Source organism: Charadrius vociferus, unplaced genomic scaffold (assembly GCF_000708025.1).
Source record: "Charadrius vociferus isolate BGI_N301 unplaced genomic scaffold, ASM70802v2 scaffold361, whole genome shotgun sequence".
In the NCBI taxonomy this organism is placed as follows: Eukaryota; Metazoa; Chordata; class Aves; order Charadriiformes; family Charadriidae; genus Charadrius; species Charadrius vociferus.
Window position 1 is genome coordinate 59485 of NW_009646657.1, and position 21231 is coordinate 80715.

General features: G+C 50.8%; 1 protein-coding gene across 1 annotated transcript in view; it reads right to left on the reverse strand.

The window, feature by feature from the left end:
- Window positions 1-3088: 3088 nt before the first annotated feature.
- The window catches only part of LOC104289995 (aryl hydrocarbon receptor-like), a 29640-nt gene continuing 11497 nt past the window's right edge, over window positions 3089-21231 (reverse strand). Inside the window, exons 3-10 of the mRNA XM_009889045.1 lie at window positions 13310-13428; window positions 9301-9390; window positions 7309-7423; window positions 6650-6792; window positions 6324-6514; window positions 5814-5923; window positions 5337-5478; window positions 3089-4913 (exon numbers count right to left, since the gene is read on the reverse strand). Coding sequence (XP_009887347.1) covers window positions 3089-4913; window positions 5337-5478; window positions 5814-5923; window positions 6324-6514; window positions 6650-6792; window positions 7309-7423; window positions 9301-9390; window positions 13310-13428 — 2735 coding nt within the window. The remainder of the gene's footprint in view (window positions 4914-5336; window positions 5479-5813; window positions 5924-6323; window positions 6515-6649; window positions 6793-7308; window positions 7424-9300; window positions 9391-13309; window positions 13429-21231) is intronic.

The following is a 21231-nucleotide window of genomic DNA, read 5'->3' on the forward strand; positions in this document are numbered from 1 at the left end:
GATGGAGGGGGGGAGATGGAGGGGGAGTGAGGGCTGAAGGGCAATTTGAGGTGAGGGGTAGATGTGGAGGTGATAACTGGTGGATTGGGGTGAGGGGGATGATGGGGAATCGGGGTGAGGGGGGATATGTAGGGATATGTGATGATGAGGGGCTGAAGGGGCATTGGGAGACAAGGGGGAGAAGTAGGGCCAATGACAGCTGGATGGTAGTGAAGGTGAGGTGGGGGAATGTGGGGACAATGATCGGTATATGGGAGGGATGTGGGGTGAGCAGAAATGTAGGGGGATTGGAAGGTGAAGGGTGGTGTAAGGGGTGATGAGAGGTGAATGGGGGATGAGGGGAGGAAACGGGGCAACAAGCCCCACTGCCCACATGGGTGAGGGGTGTGAGCACTTGTGTCACTGTGGTCATGTTGGCATGCCAGGACTGTCAGCGTGACTGTGCATATCAGTGTGTACATCGCTACTGGGTGGAGCGTGTGTGTGAGAGAGTGAGTCTGTGTCTGTGCACAAGCGTGCATGGCAGTGACACCCAGGAAGCTGTGCGTGCACGTCAGCATCAAAAGCATAACCATGCCTGTGAGCCCCACCACTGCACAGGGCAGTTAGGGAGTGAAACGGGGGGACCCTGTCACACCTCTGCTGCTGTGCATGCCCATAGTGGCTGGGGATGGTGAGAACATGTGTGTCACACACCCAGCCTGGGTTGGGCACACACAACTGCCCACTGACCTGGGGGCAGGGGGTGTGTGCATGCGCCAGCCATAGGCCCCCCAGCTCTGTCCTTTCAAAGTGCTCCACCGAGTCACATCCAGCAACAGGGCCAGGCACTGAGCAAGGTCAGAGCACAAACACATAGGGCAGCAACCTGTGTTTTCATTGCCTGTAACATCAGAGGGTGCCCACATGGCTACATTCCTCCCCAAAATTACCCTGTACCATGCAAAGCACAGCCCTTCACCATCTGTGGTCCCAGTCCCATGTCTCCCTGGAGAAAGGGGTGAGCAGGGACTGTCCTCCTTCAGCCAAAACCCAGAGAAATCAGACTCAGGGCTAAGTCGAAAGGAGACCCTTTTCAAATACTTGCTCAGTCAAGAGGGAAATGGAGACACTGTTTCAGGTCAAAACAAACCATCACCACTGTACAAAGCAAATTGCCTTTTAATATGTAACCAAATGCAGGGGGTGAGTTTCAGGACATCTTTTTCTCCTCAGCATCATCCATCTGCCAACAGCAATACAAAGAAATCACAAAGCATAAAATGAGACACTGCCACAAAAATAGACATTATATGCACATACACAATGTATAGAGATAAGACACAAGTTACAGAGCACCAGGGGTCTGTCTCAGCCCCAACCAGTGGAGCCTGGTGGGGTACCCCCTCCCCAAGACACACCTCTTGCAGGACCAGGAGCCCTTGGCACCCCCTGGCTAGGGCCATGCACTGTTTCACATCGTCTTACAGGTGCCAGGACAAGAAAGGCTGGTGAGCAGAATCCATCCTGATGCTTTTTGGGTCCCCTGATTTGTAAGGCTCCGTATCATGGCCAGTCAGCTCTTTGCCCCATCCTAGATGCTCCTCCAGGCCACTTCAGAGGGGTCCGGCCCATTTCCAGACTGCAGCCAGGAGTTCGACCCTTCCCGAGCCCCATCTTGCCCTGTGAGCAGCCCCAGGAGCACTGGCACAGCAAGGCACGATGGAAGAGACCCAGGGAGATGAGGCCATCCCACACCAGGACACTTGCAGGCTTGCTGCTGGCCTAGCCCTGCACTACTTGCCTGATTTTAATTGCTTGGTAAACAGTACATGCTTAATACTGGTGTGCGAGGCAAACATGATGCTCAGGGTGATAGTGCAAGGGGAGAAGATGTGGAGGTCCCCAACATCTCTGACCAAGATGTCTTGCCACATCTGGTCTTGAATCAAATCCTCCCCCCCGCCCCCCCCCACCATTGCTTTTTCTATCAGTTTCGCCTGATGGATCTGGGACAATTTGCCCCGTGGTGGGAAAAAAATAAATTCACTACTTCAGTTAAAAAATACAAAAGAAAGGGAAATCAACAAAGTGGTTTTGCTAGTCTCTGGGAGTTTAAAGGGCACAAAGTTAGTCCAAAGTGAAGAGGCAGATCGCAGTGCCTGCATCCCTTCCCTCTTTTTCTTACTGCTTGGGCAAAACCACACCATCCTGAGCAACTGCAGGAGTAAACACCATTGTTCTTCTGTCTGATGGCACTGCTGAGCACAGGAGAGGAAGGCAAGGAGAAGCAAGTGACAAACCCAAAGGGAGCTAGGCTGGACCACACTGTTGTAAGGGAAGGTCACAGCCTAGTACCCGCTTCTCCCAAATCCCCTGGGAAAGCTGCTGAGGAGCCCAAATTCCCAAGCTGCCTCTGCTCTCACCACCTCCCACAGAGGTGTTCAAATGCTGCTGAGCTTCTCAAAGTGCTTGGTAACATCCCCTTTTCTGAAGGAACTGGGTCACTGGGGGCTCAGGAGGAAGAAAGGAGATGGTGAACAAAGGAGGGAGTATCCTGTGATTCTGTGAGGGAGGGAGCAAGAAGCAGAGCAGAGTGCCTCAGGCAGGCTGAGATGATGCAGGGGACCAAACAGCAACGTGGCAAGGGTGGTCCACACACACTGGCAATGAGGATACCGTGCTGCATCAAGAAATATCAATTCAGTGCTGCAGTGCTTGTAAGGTCAGCAGGTATGTCTGCAAGAGGTTGCCAGGAATGCATGGACTGGCAAGCAGGGGGTCCTTTCCTTGACCCCAAGAGTCTCGCTGCTGGCAGGGCTGCATCTCCGTGAAAGACTTCTCATGGAAAAAATACAAAACACTTCATCTTCGGCTGCCTGAAAGCTCTGCTAGGGCACCTCATTTCAGGCACTGGAAGACAAAATCCTGAGCGATCAGGAAGCATGGGGGACCACTTGCAGGTGTGCCCAGCCAGAAGAGCTTGTAATCGCTGGAGGGTTTTAAATATATGGCTCCTAGTTCACAGTGAGGCTTCAAAACAGGCTGCCCACAATCAATTCTGTGCCAGCACCCCCTCTTGCTCCACCCATGCAAGCCAGTATACCCCTCAGGTCCTGCAGCCCTCACACCTCACCTTGAGCCGGACCTCGCAGGCACAGAGCTGCTGCCTGCCCACAAAAGATGCTGATGGGAAGCCAGCGCCCCACTCAGAGGAGGAGGGCGCTCCTGCAACCACCTTTGCAGGGAGAGCTGCTGAGCACTTCAAAACTGAGCCCTGTGAGGAATGTGATGCTCTAGGGTGGCTCTCACTAGGGCAAGGCAAAGTGCCCAGCTGTGGGGGAAGGGATATTTCAGAGCCGTCCCTAAGCAAGGCAGTCTCATGTCCAGAAAGGTTATTTCTGTACTGGCACTCAGGCAGCAACACATGGTCCATCTCATGGGTGCTGGATCCCAACAGGAGTCCACTGTGTTGCACCAGACCTGTCCCACCAAGTCTCCAAGGAGCTGCCCCATCCTGCAGGTGCCACGGCTGGCGCTGCATGAAGCACTTGTCCTGCTCCCCTTCCCAAGAAAAGCTCGGCTCCAGGGGGAGTATGGGGGGCTGTTTGGAGGAGCCACTATCCCCTGGAAGCTGCCTGACTCCTGAGGGTGCTGATATTCGTGCAGGGGGAGCAACCTCCTCATCATGGAGGTCCCCAGCTCCAGAGAACACAGACTTATGCAAGCCCCGTGCAGGACAAGGGCCAGGTTGGGACGGCAGGAACCATAGCCCTGCCCCTGGGGGACTCTCAGGGCTGCCAGCCAGCAGAGTTTGTGACTCCAGGTGTGTTCCTGCTGCTTCCAGCTCTTTTGGAGCTCTGGCCAGCCAAGCCTCTGATGGGCAACTTCCAGAAGTACTCTGACCCAAAGGATTGGCTGGGTTTGCCTGGACTGGGACATTGTGCCACCGAGACACCAGTGCATTTGAGTACAATGGAGGTAGGCAGCTTAAGCTCACCAGCTCACACCCAGGCTGGCACTGATCATCTGGAATAGTGTTATCTACAGGAGCAGTGGTGGTAACTTCTGTTTGAAGCAATTGTCTCAGGTTTGCCAGCTGAAGTGCTACAGAGTGCTTGTTGCTGGAGCCTGGGACATCCAGAACAGTCCCCCCCACCAGCCCAGCTGGGTTAAACAGGACCTGCTGTTCTGGTTGAACAGAGGTGACCTCAGATGTAATAGAGACTAGAGAGACCACAGCATCGTGGCCATGTGCACCAGGTGCCTGGGACTGTGGTGGAGCTTGAAGCACTGAATTTGTTGCCCCACAGTGCTGGAAGTGAGCCGCAGCACCATTCTCCTCATTGTGGGGTGATGCACTGCAGTGTGGGAAGTCCATGCTCTTCCCAGCATCCTCCCTGAGGAGCATTTGCTCCACATAAGAGGTCACCTCGGTGCCTAGCCTCTTGCCAATCTCCTGAGCTGGCGGGTCCTCTGCACCCAAGCTGAGCAGAGACTCCTCCCACTGCTGCAGCTCTGCATTGTCCACGCTGAGGCTCTGGCAGATGTTTCCATCCACCTTGCTCTTCTCAAAGAGGGTTTCAATAACGACCAGGAGGGAGTCACTGTCCTGCTTGGCATCACCGGCTTCCTCATTTTGGCTTGGTCCATCAGGTTCAGTGGTGAGATTTGGCAAGCAGAACTGAGGCATGTTATCAGAGTGTGAGATATATACGGATGCATCTTGCTTCATCATGGCCCCAAGAAGAGAGTTGGGGTCTACTGAGCACTGCTTTGAGTGGGAATTTGCTTGTGTTTGCAACTCCTCCTTAGCCTGGAAGGAGTCCAGGAACTCAGGAAGGCCATTCCCATACAAGACTGCTTCCCCTGTGGCAAAGCTAAAAGGCAGCTGCAGGTTTCTCTTCTGCAGATGTTCTTCCCCTTCTTCATTCCTTCAGGGAGGAGGGAAAAAGAGATGGAAACAGCATGAGCACCTCCTCTGGGCAAGGCAAAACCACCCTCCCAACAGTGAGACAGGAGCTCACAGAAAGCCCTGGCTTTTCTGAGGAAAAAGGTGCTGGATTGTCCTGGCTATGATGCTGCTGGTGGAAGACTGGGGATCTGGGGCGCATGGGGGGAAGTCTGCATGGTTCAGGGAAGGACTGCATGTCCAGGGCTCACCCCAGGCAGGAGTGAGCGTGTCTGCAACACCTTCTCAGAGCTGTTTTGCTCATGCTCCCCTTCTACAGGAGGGCACAAGCTGCAAAGTTCTGACCATGCAACGCAACCACCATTTCCTCCGCATGCCCCAAGCAGCCCCACAGCCACACATGCCAAGAGCAGGCAAATGCAGCTGGAGACCCAGGGATACTCACGACAGGGCTTGCTGCTGGGCAATGATGCAGTCGGGCTTGCCCCCTTTGTACACCAGCCGGGCATTGGCCTGTACCCACACCCAGCTGCCCTTCTTGGTCAGCAGCCGGAAAACCGTTAGCCCGCTCTCCCCTGTCTTCATCACTGGGGCAGGGAGAGAAGAGAGATGGCACCAAGATTGTCACTCCATGGGGGCAGACAAATGACACAGGCAAGATGCCACGATGTTGAGCATCACCTTGTACCCATGCTATGGAGGCAGAAGAGGCAGAACGCCGCCAGCACACAATGCCACATACCATCTTGTCCCCCTGCCAGCTCCCCAAGCAGATATCACCCAGGAGGGGAAAGCCTTTATCACAGCTGCTCCAGGCCCAGACAAGGAGGAACAGTACTGGTATGACCAGAGCTGCACTGGTGCCAGGGAGCTGCAAGGGCCCCCGTGAATGCACCCGCCCCGCTGCCCCCCCAGTACTCACTTCTTACGTGGTTCTCTGCACAGTACATCATGTCGGCTGCATGTACAAACTGGTACCCGGAACCCCTCCTGCACAGCTCCGTTTCTGTGTACCCCAGGACAACTTTCCCCCTGGAAACAGTGCAGAAACCCACTGGAGGATATAGGGATACCCCATTTGCACCCCACCAGCCAGACGTGATCCCGTGCCCAGCATCCAGGCAGCTAGCCAGAGCCTCCCACTTCGAGTGGTGCAACTCTCCATCCTGGGTAGAGCTGCATCCCCTCTTCCACAAAACCCCCTACTGGGTTTCTGTGCTAAAACATGGGAGCCAAGAAGTGCTGATGCCCAGTTAATCTGCCACCCATGTTAATGGGGGGCTGCAGAAATGCCCAGCAGTGGGTGGACAAAAGCATCAGACATCTTGTCACAGCAATTGGGTCAGAAGTGCCCTGCTCCCATGGGCTGTGGCTTTCTGTCCAGAGCCTGCAGCCATGCATTTTGCCACAGGGAAGGCAGGAGATGCCCTACCAGGAATCACACGCCATGGGAGTGAAATCTAGCTTGTGCTTTGTCTGGAAGATCAGCGTCTTGGTCCGAAGCTCCAGGATGGAGAGCGGCTGGAGGGGAGTTGCAACAGCAAAGAGGGCAAGCGGGGACTTGTTCAATGCCTTCTTCTGCTGCCCAAGAAGGAATTTCAAGCGCCCACAGAAATTCAAGGCCTTAGAGGGGATTAGAAAATGTGCATGTGAAAATAGGGTGATAGCAACTGGCTGTGCTCCCGCCCCTATGGGACGTGAGCAGCCCCTAGGTGACACACTGCGGGGTAAAGGGGTGTCCTGGTGCAGGGCTGTTACCAGAAATCCCGAGGAGTTATCCAGCAAGCAGCGGAAGCGGCAGGTGAAGCTCCTCTCCATGAAAGAGGGCTTCTCAGGACAGAGGTGCTGGGGGCTGGATGCTATGCTGCATCCAGCCAGCAGCGGCTGGGGGGCAGGAAGGGCTGGGAAACCAAAGGGAAAATGAAGCTTTCCAAGCTGTGCACCTCAAGCTCATGGTCTTGCACACCTGCTCCTGGTGGAGACTGCTGCTCAAGTGAACCCACGGCCTTCACAAGACAGGCAAGACCCATTACCCAATTACCCATGGGAAATTACCAGTTCATGATAGTGTCTGGTTCCCTTGCCTCTCAGACAGGAGCAAGACAACAAGCTGCCCCACTGAAATAAAGAGGATTTCAAACACTGAAAAGCAAAAAGGTTTGGAGGAAGTGTTCCCATCCCTCCAGCACAGAGAAAGGCAGCATGTCATTGCTGTTAGCTGCTTTTTGTGACAGGTGGCTGTGACAACCCCTGGGATGGTTGTGAGTCCCAGGGGAAGGCTATGGGATGCTCCTCAGCACAGTGCTGTGCTTGCTGGCTATAAATGCCACCAGAAGGGTTGTCCAACACTGGGTGGCCATGCAGAGGTGGCTGGCTGGTCCCCAGGGATCAGTGCTGGGGACCACCCTGGCACTCACCATTGGCAGCATGCTGGGTGCTACCAGATGCCGGGGCTCCACGCAGCTGGCATCTGAAGGTGCCTCTGTCATCTGCGTGGATCAGCTCGTATACACTCTGGTATATGAGATCTGACTGGAATGACACAAGGGGAGAAGAGCATTGACTCCTGCCCCAGCCTGGCAGAGGTGTCAGGAGGAAGACATGGCAGCAGGCTTTCCTTTGTGGGTACTAAAAGTACAGTGACTGAGCATAAACAACAGGAAAAACCAAACAGCTTTGTGTGCAGGATGGAGAGCAAGGACCAGGAACTGGCTGCTTTTAGGAAGGGCAGCTAAGGAAGGAGGGAAAGGGAGCAGAGAACAGATATCCCTAGGGAGCAGCTCAGAGGTTTCTAGAAGCAATAGAAATAACAGCAATAGAAATAACTCTGGCTGCTCAGGACTCTCAACACCACCCATTTACCCACTGTCCCCTGGTGACAGCTAAGCAGAGCTTTCCATCCCGTCCCCTACACTGTCAAGGCTGAGGTTCTCTTGGTGTCACCTGGCCCTTCCAAGGATGTTTCCCACTGGCTCTGGCTCCTGATCCTTAACTGCAATTCACAGGAAATGCTGAAACTCCAGCACTCTCTGCCACAGGAGCCTGTGCTCTTTGGGAAGCTTTGTTCCCCATCTGTGGGGTGAATAGTACAGCAGTGGCATTTGCCTGGCATGTCTTAACTTCCAGTATCTTCTCAGGACCAAATTCAGACAAAGTGCCAGAAAGGCTGTGGGTCGTCAGAGCAGAATTTGTTTGTGGGGTACAAATTGCTGCTCTGCATCAGCATGCAAGATCTCTCTTGTGTTGCCATCCCTAGCCCTGTGCAAATAAGCAGTTTTGTTTCTTCCCCAGGATCAATGTAAAAAATAATTTCAGGTTGATCAAGACATTTTGACCAAACCAAACTAATATTTTTATTAATATTACTAATTTACTAATATTTTTATTTATCCCCCAGACTTATGCAGAGGGATTTGCATTTTAAAAAAGGGGTTTATAGGGTTGTTTTTTGTTGGTTTTTTTTACTTCAAATCCATGGGAATCTGCATCCCAGTGCAAACTATCTGCCTTCAGTGGGCCACCAGGAAAATGACATGCTGATGCTGGACTGTAAGGTTGGCCACACAGCAAACACACCATCAAGTCCTCACACCACCTGTGTCCCAACACAGTCCCCTTCTTCTAGGGCCCCGTCCTGGACCAACATTTCCTATCCTGGTCCTGCATGCCGTGGGGGTCAGCATGAATCTGCCAAGCCCATGGGCAGCTCAGGCCACCAACTGCTATGTCCCTGCCCTCAGAAACATGCCAGAGCAGAGCTTCCTGCTTAACCAGACATACAGGTACTTTGAGAAGAGCGCTCCCTGTCTCTGACAGCTGTTTTGACTTGGGGCATCAGCCCATGAGGATCTTTCTACAGTGAGCTGGGAAAGGGTGAGAAGAGGACAAAGAAGAAAACACATCAGCCTCTGCAGGAGCACCAGAAACCCAGTGAACAAAAAGGGTTTGGCAGCCTCACAGCTCTCCCGTTGACTCAGTCCTTCAACCAAAGGAGCTGGACGTCAGGGGACTTGCAGGTAACAGGATGGATGTGGGGAGAGATCTCCTTTTCCTTGGCATCCCATGTAACCCACGGTACTTCAGGGCACTGACACTGCTCGCCAGCAAGATACCTTCAACCCTCTGTAAGTGAGAGCCTGTGTGCCCAGCAGCATGACACAAGAAAAATCTCACACCCCTATTACACATGAAGACAAGAGGATACAGAGCCTGCCATTACTCATCTCACAGCTGTTTTTACTAAAGTCACAAGCACGCTTGTTGTCTTTCACAGCCCCCAAAGAACATGACTCATTTGAAAACATACATCAAAACCAACCCAAGGGAGCTGGGAGAAGAAAGCCCTGGCACCTCCTTCCCAGGCCTGGACTGCACCCACCTGCTTACAGCCAGGAAAAAGTGGTACCCACCTGATGAAAGCCCAGGTAGTCCTGCACAGTACGGGAGATGTAGAAGATGTAGCCATCTCCGGTCACAGCAATGATAAATCCATTGAGTGCCTGAAAGCATAAGTTGAGCCCAGAGTTACTCTGCCTAGCTTCAATCCAGCTGTTGAAAGATGAACTCCAGATGTTCCTTCAGCATTCAGGGATGGGAAGGGACCTTCTTTCTCAACAAAGAATCCACAAAAAAGGAAAGCACCTTGTGACCACGTGAGGCTTTTAACACTGGTTAGCTGTGAAGGGGTTCCTCATTGTTACCATAAGTGATAATCAAACGTGGACTGACAATTTTTTCTAGACCCATCATAGAAGTCCTCTCACCACAGGGCATCTCCTGCATCAGGAGGGAGCAACAGAGGAGAGGTTTCTGGAGCACCTGGAGTTAGTTACCTCCTCTCCACCTGTACCAGCTGAGTATAGCTATGGTATTTAGGGCTCTTCTGCTAGCAGACCTGATTTCCTCTAACAAACCTGCCTACAACTTCGACAAGCAGCAACAGGCAGTGCAGAGGCAAGTGCCTTGAGCCATGAAGGAGCCTGGTGACTCCAAGAGTTCAGTTCAAGCATAATGAAGCCCTCAGAGATGGTAACCAAACTGCAGTCAGTCACTGACCTGACATATTTATCTACTTTTTCATTTTAAGGATGACGTCCAAAGACACTTTAGTCCCTGCTCTTCACCCTAAGTTCTACAGTTAGGGCGTTATAGAAGCTTATTTCTGCATTTCTTTATGTCTTCTCCCCAGAATTTCTCCAATCATCCCCCAAAACCCACTTTTTAATCCTTAGCACCTGAGGACTACAGGGACATCACTGTTCCTCAGACTCCTGCTCTCAGTTCCAAAGGTATGTGAACAACTCATCACAAAGTACATAATGTAAGACCAAACTCAGCTACTGCTGTCATTCAAAGATGGGAATGCAGCTAAAACCAACACTCACCTCAAAAGCAAAAGATGTGGAAAAATCTGGAAACTTAGATCCCAGATTTGTGAAGGCCCTGACATCATACCTGTGACACCTGATGTGATACCCCCTGGTGCTTATAAGCATGCAGACTATTTGACACATCTTCAAGGAGGCGACAGTGTCCTGTTCTCCTCTGTTTCCCATTACACAGGACTGCAACTTCTTCTCATGTGGTTTTGTTCTTGCTCCTGACAAGCATTTCAAGAGGCCTCATTGCTTGAGATGTTTGTCAGGAACAAACCCCATTGCCCCTCAAATACATCCTGGCATTGTACTACCACTATGAGACACCACACTGGGAAAATTACTCTCCTCTTGCTGATGTTCTAGATGACAGAAGATAAGGCTTTAAACAGAAAAACCTCAAATCTCCATTAAAAAAATAAATATATATCTTTGTGCTCATACCATCTGCCAACTTCACTTCTCACCTTGCAGCTAAATACATACCCAACTAGTAGCTCCTTGCCTGAAAAGACCAAACCCACGCCAAATTAAAGAAACTGTTCAAAAAATATGAGAGATCATAGCTAGGATAGCAAGAAAGGAGCTCGGGCATCAAGCAAATAGCCAGAAAAAGAGGTAAGATGAAGATCCAGGAAAGTACTGCACTAGACAGTAATTCCTGCCCCCTGCTCTTCTCTGTAATAGATTTAATTATTAGTAAATAAAAAGAGAGAAACTAGGAAAAGAAAACCCTAAGTGAAAATCTGGCTTTAACCAATATGTGGGCAGAAGTCTCAGTAGGTCTCATAAGCATCAGGACAGGATCTGCCACAAATATGGACTCTGCCAGTGAGCTGCCCTGCTCGGCAACTCTGAGCTGCCCCTAGGGGGAAACATGAAGACATGCCTTTTGCTTGAGACCAGGCTGGAGAGAAGGGTCTGGCCACACATGCTGCTCCCTTGGCTCCAGTCACCCTCCCTCCCCTCATGCAAAGAGGAGGCAGCAGCAATCTGCTGACATAGCTCATGCATTTCCCCATTTACAGCAACACTCTGAGGCTCGTGTGGACTGGCTTTTTTTAGTAACTTGGACTATTTGAAAGGCCTCTGGACTAAGCATGTTGCCTGATACTGTACAGATCCAACTTGCAGCGGGACCGGTCCCTTTCCTTTGTGCACTGCAGCCCCCTGTGGGGCCCTGCGTCAGTTTTCTACAAATTACAGTATCTGATTAAAATGCTCTTTGCCGGGGGGGTGGAACCACCATCCGGCAGCTCAGCTGGGGGATTTCTGTCACATTAACACCTCATAAGCTCTCCAGATGCCTTCAATCACCTGAGATTGCCAATACTTTGGTGGCTCAGCAAATTGCTGTCATATGGTTCAGCTCAAACCCCTGGAGATCACTCAGGAGTAGCTCCATCATGGGACTGGGGCAACCTCTAGCTCCCTCCTGGCTATTGCTTTATTCCAGCTATTTCTCCATGACTATCACACTTGCAGCCAGCTGAGACTGCTCCTGGGAGTGAAGCCCACATGGGAGACTTCATGTGGTCCAAGTTTCATTGCCAGTAGTCACGCTGGGCTCCCAGGAGTCATAGCCTCAGCAATATCCCCCATGGGGGCTCTTTCTGGGGCTCTGCTTGCACCCACCTGCCTGTCCGTAACAGTGGGCATTCATGTAAGGCTGTGCAGGAGCAGGGTTAAAGGGTCAGACTTTAAGGAGAGCCAAGCATCCATCTGGTAGTGTTTGGAGAGGTGGAAGAAGGAAGAAGAGGACTCAAGGCCCAGAAAGCACATGCAATGTCAGGAACACAATCACGGAAAGATTAAAGGTCTTGCACTGACTTGCCCTGAAGCCCGAAGGAGCAGCACATTTTAAGCTGACATGCCCAGATGTTTATTCAGGAACCAGCCTTTCCACAGGCCCTTTCTATCCCATTTCCTTCCAGCTTACATTTATAAATTGCAGCCCAAACAAACAGCATTCTGGCCAGCTGATTCACCAGCTCCTTGTTCTCTGACATTCATCGAGAGCTATTTCATTAGGTGCATTAGTGGAGTTACGCAGTACAGCGACCCGTTCCAAGTCCCGTCTGGACAACAGGCCGGGTTGGATGGGGCTTTGAGCAATCTGGTTTAGTGGAAGGTGTCCCTGACCATGGCAAAGGGGTTGGAACTAGATGATGTCTAAGGTCTCTTCCAACCCTAACCATTCTATGATTTAATTTTGGTACTGCCATTTGTAAATGTATATCTATACATATAGCCTTACTACAAAGCAAAGCTCCCACCACCTACTGATTTTGTCTACCACTGTCTTCCAAGATCCATCTTCCCTTCTTTTACCCCCCACAATCTACAAACTGAACCTGGACTTTTTCCATCCCAGGCAGGCCGTGAACTCATCCTAGCGAATTCATGCAATGCCCCAGGTAGGGCAAACAGTTCCAGGCGGATGTTTTATCCTGCAGCTATCACCATTCTCCTCTTAGCAGTTACTACAATACAAAGAATCCATCACCTCAGGGTCTAATTAGTGATCGTTCCTTACACTGCTGTATGATACCCCTGCAACTCTTGGTTAAGATGGATGAGTTTGTGCATGTTGGGTCCATGAGCTGTAGCGGGTCCCAAGGAAAAATGCCAGTTTTGGGCTCAGTGACAGCTAACACCTGCAAGTTATAGGCACAGACATCACCTTTGTGAGAAGGACACAACCCACCACCTCAAACCCTGCTCTGTTCATGGATGCAGTTGATGGTACGGCCCCTACAGAGCTGCTGCAGCATAACCAAATGGGCAGCAAACTGCATCACAGGGTGGGAGGGAACAGTGGGGCCAGGGACCCATCCCAGCCAGGCACTGTCACCAGTCCCTGTCCCAAGGTGCTCAGTGCCTGCAAAGCACCTCATGGCAGAGCAGGGTCTCCTCTTGCTCCATAGATGGGACCACGTGCCCATATCTACTGTAGAGATCAGCAGACAGGGACCAGCTGTCATGCACAGTGGATGGTAGGAGCCAAGGGAAGACCCCAAATGACTGAGGTACGGCACGATACCTGGAGCAGCAGTTCCCCCTCAGGAAAGAGCTCCTTGTCAACCTGCGGGTCCGTCTGTCCATTCCCTCCCAGTGCTCTGGGCTGATCCAGCACGCAGTTGCCAACATCTGTAGCTGCAGCTGTAAGTAAGAGGGTAAGAAATCAGCATGGAAGGGGCAAACCAGGAGCCTCTCCCTCCTCCCCACCCCAGTGCTGCTCATGCATGGCTGTATCATGCTACCCAATGCACGTGGGTCCAGCTCAGAGGAAGATGAGACTAGCGGGAACTGGAGCAGAGACCCTTTACAGAGCCATCTCCAATTTCCCAATGCTTCCTCCAAGAGATAATAGCCTCTGCTTGGTCCTATTTCTGGGAAACCTCACTTGGGTCAAGGTCTGAGTCAGAGATGCAAAGGAGGGGAGGTGAGCGTTTCTGGACCATGCAACACAGCAAGAAATCTTCAGGCTTGGGCCTAGTAGAGTTGGAGTTGGCTTCAAGCTGCCCCAGTGCCACAATATATGCCTTCCTGTCCTTCAGGGCTGACAAAATACAGTGGCAAACCTTCCCAAACCATCAAAGCACCCATATTTTTTCTCCCTTCCACCTTTGGCTGCTTGGAAGCAGATCAGAGGGTTGGTGGCCACAGCACTCCCAGCGAGCAGCTCTTGGCTCCCAAGACTCACTGCAATGACCTCCCCAGGCTGATTCACATGCTGCCTCATGCTTCCTCACTAGATGCCTTCAAGGCAACATCTGTGGGTGCTGCCAACCTGAAACTTCCTGCCCTGGTCACAGGACCTTGAGCATCACAGGACACAGAAAACTGGTTGTTCAGAAACAGGAATGAGGACAGCAGCTCTAGTGCAGTACTTCATCTGCTGGGGAATTACCCTTGAAAAACTCAGTCCAAACTCAGCTTCCAACAAATGGGCAGTTTTCAAGGCAGGGTTTTTGCCAACTTGACCAAAAACTCACAGGAAAACCTCGAAGCAGCCTGTGTAGGAAGCGCCCCAGGTCTGCCGCCGCTGCAAGCTCCTGCGGCAGCCCAAGGTCAGGTAAGGCTCACACACCCTGTACACAGCCACATCCTGGCAAAGCATGGCTGCCTGCCCCATCTGAGCTCTGAGTTTCTGATGGCACTGCATTACCTTGACTGGATCCAAAGGGAAAAAGTCTTCCTAATTTGAGGGAAAGGTAGGAAATGAGAAAAAAATGCCAAACCATCCCAAGTCTGACTGCACATTTAAATTTCTCCATGGCAGAAGCTCTCGCTTCACCATAAAAAGGTTTTAACGGTTTGGGTTTGGTTTTTTTTTCCCCCAGTAGCACTGAGTTTGAAGCCAAAATAATTCCAAACCTAAAAAAAATTTCATCTGAAACTGCTGATATGAGACATTTTGCTTTTCATCAAACCATCAACATACAAAAGCATTTTCCCAGACAGATTTGTGTATTTGTATTTAAAAATAGTTTGAGGTCAAAACATCACTCAGATCTATTTAAATGTGGAGCCTGAGTGACAACAAGCACCCGCCCATTCAGGCTTTCAGTAACCAGGCACACGGTTAAAGATAATTAGCTGAAGGTCTTGCATAAGGTGACACAGAGAAGCCACACTGTTGCAGTCACGCAGGTTTAAATAAAAGTGGAGGAGATGTTCTGAGCCTATTAAGTGGAATTAGCCTTGATCTCTGTTGCTGATAGGACTGGGCTACTTCAGCCTCCCCCAAACCTGGAGTGCTTCTTGGAGATGCTCAGGCAGCAGTTGTATCTTCTGCCCTGTCCATCCTGCACCCTCCCTCGCTGGAGGAAAGCCCAGCTTGTAGGTAACTGGCAACTCCCACAGGACATGCCTCCCCCTCCCCAATAGCTCCCCTGTGGGTCAGTTTAGCCCATGCCACAAATCCACATTGCCCCCTGCGTCCCCATTTCTGCAAAGGACCACCTTCTGCATAGACACTTCCCAAATCAGCAAGAGGGGGATCAGCCCGGCTAGGGGATACAAGACCTCTGGAAAAGGTTGTGGAAGATGAGGTTCAATGCCAGAAAAGCAATCACTGTGCTCAGTTTGCTCATCAGTCAAGGAAATGCATGTCCCCAGGAGTTTCAAAAGGCAGGTTTGAGGCAGTCACCAAGAAAAAAGCCTCCTCGTATGATTGCCAAGTCATTCCCAAGGAAAAACATCCAAAGCCCATCTGGACCATGGGTATGGATTCAATTTGCACATGATGGAGCAGAATACTTTCAAAATGGAACATTGTTTCTTTTTTTAAATTTGAATTCTTTTGAAGGGCTGACTCCTCTCTAAAGCATTGAAGCAAGCTGGCAAGAAAATTCAAAAAGAAACCAAGTTCTTCCCAAAGGGCAGAGAGCATTTTGAGAGGATGCACAACCCAAAAGCACATGGTCTCCAGCTCTCTCCTAGTGTCCACCAGCAGCATCTGCAGGGAGAACTGCAAAGAGCTGGGGAGACCTGCTGTGGGCTTACAGAATCCAACATGAAACACCTATTTGCTCATTTTGTGCTTTCCAGCAAAATTATTTCTTCCAGTTCTCCCACCAATCTTAGCAAGGGACTTTTAATCTCCCATCAGAGATGCTCACTTCCCCTACTCTCAAACAAAGAGTGGTCCATTTCTGCACAGCTGAGCTAGAAAATCCTGCAGAATCTATCTCCCACAGGACACACTATGATGACCTGGCTTGGCTAGAAGGCCAGGAGCAGAGAGAGAGGGTAGAAAGCTCAAAAAAACCTGTCAACTGCTTTGCCACCAAGCATCACTGCACTAGGGTTTTAAGGTCCTAACTGCATGGCCTGGATTGTAACTGGTGCTTCTACATATTGATGGTGTAGAGTAACTGGTGCTCACATCCAGCCCAGTCTGCACCATCCATGGCCAGAGGCCAAGGAGATGCTGAGGTCAGTATGTGAGGCAAAACACATGGCCCTCTCCCACAAAAAAAATCCAGGAACATGTGACATGAGTTCCCTTTACTCTCATCATCACTTCAACACCTGTGGCCTGGTCTTGCTCTTGCAGAGGGCTTCTCTGCTTCAAGAGACAGCTGCCCTCCTGGGGATGGCAAGCATCCAGCAGACAGGCAGGGCTGAGGCTGCACTCAGAAGCCACAGCCTCAGCGGTCTAGATGATCTGGAGACCTCCTGTACCGATTTTCAGGTGGTGACCCTCTTCCTGTTCAAATGTGTCATGACTGGGTGTCTTCCTCAACCAACATGTCAGAAGCAAAGTGCCCCTGTGGCTTTTCCCCTCCAAACAGGTCTCTGAACTCATCCTTGCTCAACTTGCCACGACCCGCATTGGTTGGGAGCAATCCCAAGAGATGCCTGAGCACATCTAGATAGAGGACTCCAGCCCATATAACCACCAGGGGTACAGAAATTATTTCCAGTCACTTCACTTGGAAAGGAAAAAAAGTCCTTTTCAATCAAAGTGCAGAAAAAAACCCATCCCATCTTCAATACAAGTAACCTCATGGGAGGGAGGGATCAGCCCTGAAACATCCTTCATTTGCTTGAGACAAGTTACGAGTCTCTGAGGGGGTTCCGCAGCACATAAATGCACGTTCATGAGAAACAACGTGCAGGATGATCACCCCATCAGGGTGATGACAGGCAATGCTGGCTCTGTCTCCTGATTACACAGGGTGGTGGCTTGGAGCCTCCTTCCCCTCCCCCTGCCTCCCTGACACAGCTGAGTGAAGGCAATGCAGAGAACACCTCTGGGATGTGCTGCAGCTCTGGAGTGGAGCTCGCAGCAAAGTCAAGCTGAAGCCAGCGCTACCAGGAACAGGGAAGACTGAAAAGCAGGGTTCTCCACACCAGCAGAGCAGGCTATGTGATGGAGAGATGCTACCCCCCTGGAATGCCATCGAGAGCCCCGGGTCCCTCAGCCTGATGAAATCATGTCTCCAAGGGGTTGATGGCTAAGACGCACTGAAAACGTCTGATGGCAGGAAGAAGGGGAGATACTAAAAGCTGTCTAATTCACCCCCTGGTTGACATACTCATTGTAATGGACCATTACATCTTTGTTGGTGACGTGGATGTTGGGACAGAGTGCACCCTCAGCAAGTTTGCTAATGCAGCCAAGCTGTGTGGTGTGGTTGACACATTGGAGGGGAGGGACGCCATCCAGAGGGACCTGAACAGGCTGGAGAGGGGGGCCTGTGCAAACCTCATTAAGTTCAACAAGGCCAAGGGCAAGGTCCTGCACATGGGCTGGGACAATCCCATGCACAAATACAGGCTGGGTGGAGAATAGATTGAGAACAGCCCTGAGGAGAAGGCCTTGAAGGTGGTGGTTGATGAGAAGCTCAACATGAACTGGCAATGTATGCTCACAGCCCAGAAAGCCAACCACATCCTGGGCTGCATCGAAAGAAGTGCGGCCAGCAGGTCAAGGGAGGTGATTCTGCCCCTCTACACTGCTCTTGTGAGACCCCACCTGGAGTACTGCATCCACCTCTGGAGCCCCCAGCATAAGAAGGACATGGACCTGTTGGAGCGAGTCCAGAGCAGGGCAATGAAGATGATCTGAGGGATGGAGCATCTCCCGTATGAAAACAGGCTGAGAGAGTTGGCATTGTTCAGCCTGGAGAGGAGAAGGCTCTGGGGAGACCTTATTATACCCTTCCAGTATCTGAAGGGTATCTACAAGAAAGCTAGAGAGGGACTTTTTACAAGGGCATGTAGTGATAGGACGAGGGGTAATGGCTTCAAACTGGAAGAGGGTAGATTTAGATTAAGTATTAAGAAAAAAAATTCATAATGAGTGTGGTGAGGCACTGGAACTGGTTGCCCAGGGAACCTGTGGAGGCCCCATCCCTGGAGGTGTTCAAGGCTAGGTTGGATGGGGCTTTGAGCAACCTGGTCTAGTGTGAGGTGTCCCTGCCCATGGCAGGGAGGTTGGAACTAGATGATCTTTACAGTCCCTTCCAACCATTATATAATTACATGTTGAGACTCACTTCCACATGAGGTAGCTGAGACCACAAAGTTAATGGAATTAAAAGAAACAGGTCCAACGTGCATACAAGCTCTAATATACCCACAGTAAAAGAAATAGCTATAGATACAAAGACATGCACATTTGCTGTTTGTGCCCAGTTTTTTTTTCATTCTCCTGCTGTGCATCTTTGAGAATTAATGGGAATTAATGCACAATTAAGAAGACCATGATAAAAGTGATCTGCAGTTACTGGACAAATCCTAGGCAGTTACTGAAGCAATTTGGCGATCATTTATATTTTCAAAGTGCTGCGATAAAGGCTGTTAGTGTGTAATGTTTAACACAGGAGGGGAAAAGCTCTGTCCTCAACCCCTACACCAGCCAGAGGACTGGAGGAGGTTTCCTGCTGCCGGTGCAATCCCCAACGACTAGAAGGCTTTCATTCAAAAGGAAGCCAGGGCAGATGACAGCCAGGATGAGTAACATTTTCAGCATTAATGAATCGGTATTTGTCCTGTACATGCCCAAGAGCATCCCTTTGGGTTGGTTTTCTTGCCTCTACAAGGAGGTTTCTAGGCCCTGGAAAGTGGAAGAAAGGCCTCAAGTATGAGAAAGAAAGAAAAAAGGAGCAAAGCAATCTAATCTCTTCACTCTTTGCTCATCCCATTCACGCAGTAATGCAGCCATGGAGGTTAACATGTCCCTTGCCTCTGGCATAGTTTTGTCACTGAAAAAAAAGTTATTGGTTAAAAAATCCTGGAGTCAGTTCTGCTGTCATGGACTGAGTTACACTGGTAGGAGATGACAGACTTCAACCATAGCAAGCATTTATCTTTGAACAAACTCCAGAGATGCCTGGCATCAGGAAGCTAGGAGCTCCCAGCTATTCCAGCAACGCCTAGCAATGCACAACTGTTTTCCTCTTGGATCCGATCCCAAACATCAAATTAGCACCAACCTTTGCCTCAGCTATTTTACAAAGGCATCATGCCAATCTGAGCAGGCTCATGCCATCCAAGCAGAACAGGCAAACGCCAAAAATAAAGATTATAAACCTATTAGAAAGAGTCACCCAGCATTTTTGCAAGGATCACAGAAACGCCCAGGGGAGCACTGGCAGCCCCAAAGCCCACACCAACCTCTCCAACCTCCTGCTGCTACAAACAGTCCCATGTAGTCCTGCAGGATCTTGCCCAAGGAGGAATTTAAGCTTGACTCCTTTCACTGCATCAGTTACTTCAGGTCCAGACCCCTGCAGCTCTGGCCCATAGTTACAATAAATAACACAAAGACGAATAATAATAATTAAAAAAAAGCTAATTTAATGCTGAATGCAGTGAGATTACGTGGTGAAACCTGCTGCTATCTGCCCCGCAGCAGGGCATTGCAGAGTTGCACAGCAGCAGAGGTGGGAAGGGACCTGGTGAGACCTCCCAGGCCAACCCCCTGCTCGAGCAGGGTCAGCCAGAGCAGGTTTCCCAGGACCATGAGCAGTCCCTGGCACAGATGGAGATCTTGGATCTAACCTTCCTAACTGCACCAGTGCAGGGACAGCAAATGTCTGAGACTGCTGTTGGGAAGCACAGAACTAGGAGTACTCATCCTGCACCGGGCAGGTGAATGCAGATCCATCAGGACTCCAGCTCCTGTGGTGGCAAGATCATGCCACTGAGCACATCCTCATTGGATCCATCTCTGCACTGGCACCTGCTTGGTGCAAACAGCAGGTCCAGACCTTGCTGTGGAGCTAAGAGGCTGTCATCATGACTGAAAGGTGACAGCCAGGACAACTTGGACGGTGGCGCAGATAGGCTCTTGCTCAGCACAGACCAAGCAGAATATCCCATCATGGCTGTCCAGAGAGCCCTACGGGCCCAGGGGAAGGGTTGCATCATGCAAGACCTTACCCAGGTTCATCCTAAATATGTTGCAACCGTGACATAGGCACAATATAAAAATACGTCCACACATATAAATATCAGCTGCAACACTTCTACTGTGACTACTCTTCACAGCCTGTGACCTGCTGCGTCTGGTGCACCCTCATGAAGAGCAGCCCCTGAAGCTCGTCCAACCTGTGCAGCTCCTACCTGCAGCCTTAACCACTTCTCTCTACTAAGCCAAAATGCCCAATAACCTTGTAGGCATACCTCCAGCTGTGCTTGCAAGGTGCAGAGTGAAGCCTGCAAAGGACACAGGCTTGCCATGAGTCACAGCCCCTGCAGGACACTACCTGCCCTCCCTTATGCTTGGGCACCAGCCCAGAGTGTTAGGTGGAAGTTTGGCAGGAGATGGAACAAGGACAGACACGTGGACCACACATTCTCAAAAAACACACATGTGGAAAATGGCATCTCCTGCCCCAGGCTGACACTGGGCTGGGTGTGGGCCAGTGAGTTACAGGGAGGTGGCCCATTATTTGCCATTTTTTATGAGCGGTTAGTCATCTCCAGCTTTGACAACATCCAGAGCATGGTCTGGTACCAGGAGAGGGTTTTCCACTGGTTGTCTCTACTGCAGGCCTCACCACCTGGATGACCTTAATCTAGGAAGAGGGCATGGCAGCACATACCCTAAGCGCATCCTCTCCACCTTGCAGAGAGGCATTTAAGCCCCATTTTCTGCTCAACTCACCCTTGGCAGACCCACATCTGCAACCCCCAGCATCTGCTTCTTTTGTTACGCAAACCCTAGGAAATGAACCCCAGCACAGATCTCCAGCTAGCTGGAGGTTTTCCAAGCCACTCAGCACTAAACAAATCCATCCGAGCTTTCAGAAGATCTCACTGTTTGCATCAAGTGGAGCTCCCATCACACCATACAGAGCCCAGAGCATCATGGCAACCAGCAGCACTGTGAATGTAGAGACAAGCTGTTCTCCTTGGGCACTCACTCTCAAAGAGACAGGGATCAGCAAAGTCACTCCAGATTTATCTGGGAGACCATCAGACATAAGTCCAAGTAGCAACCAC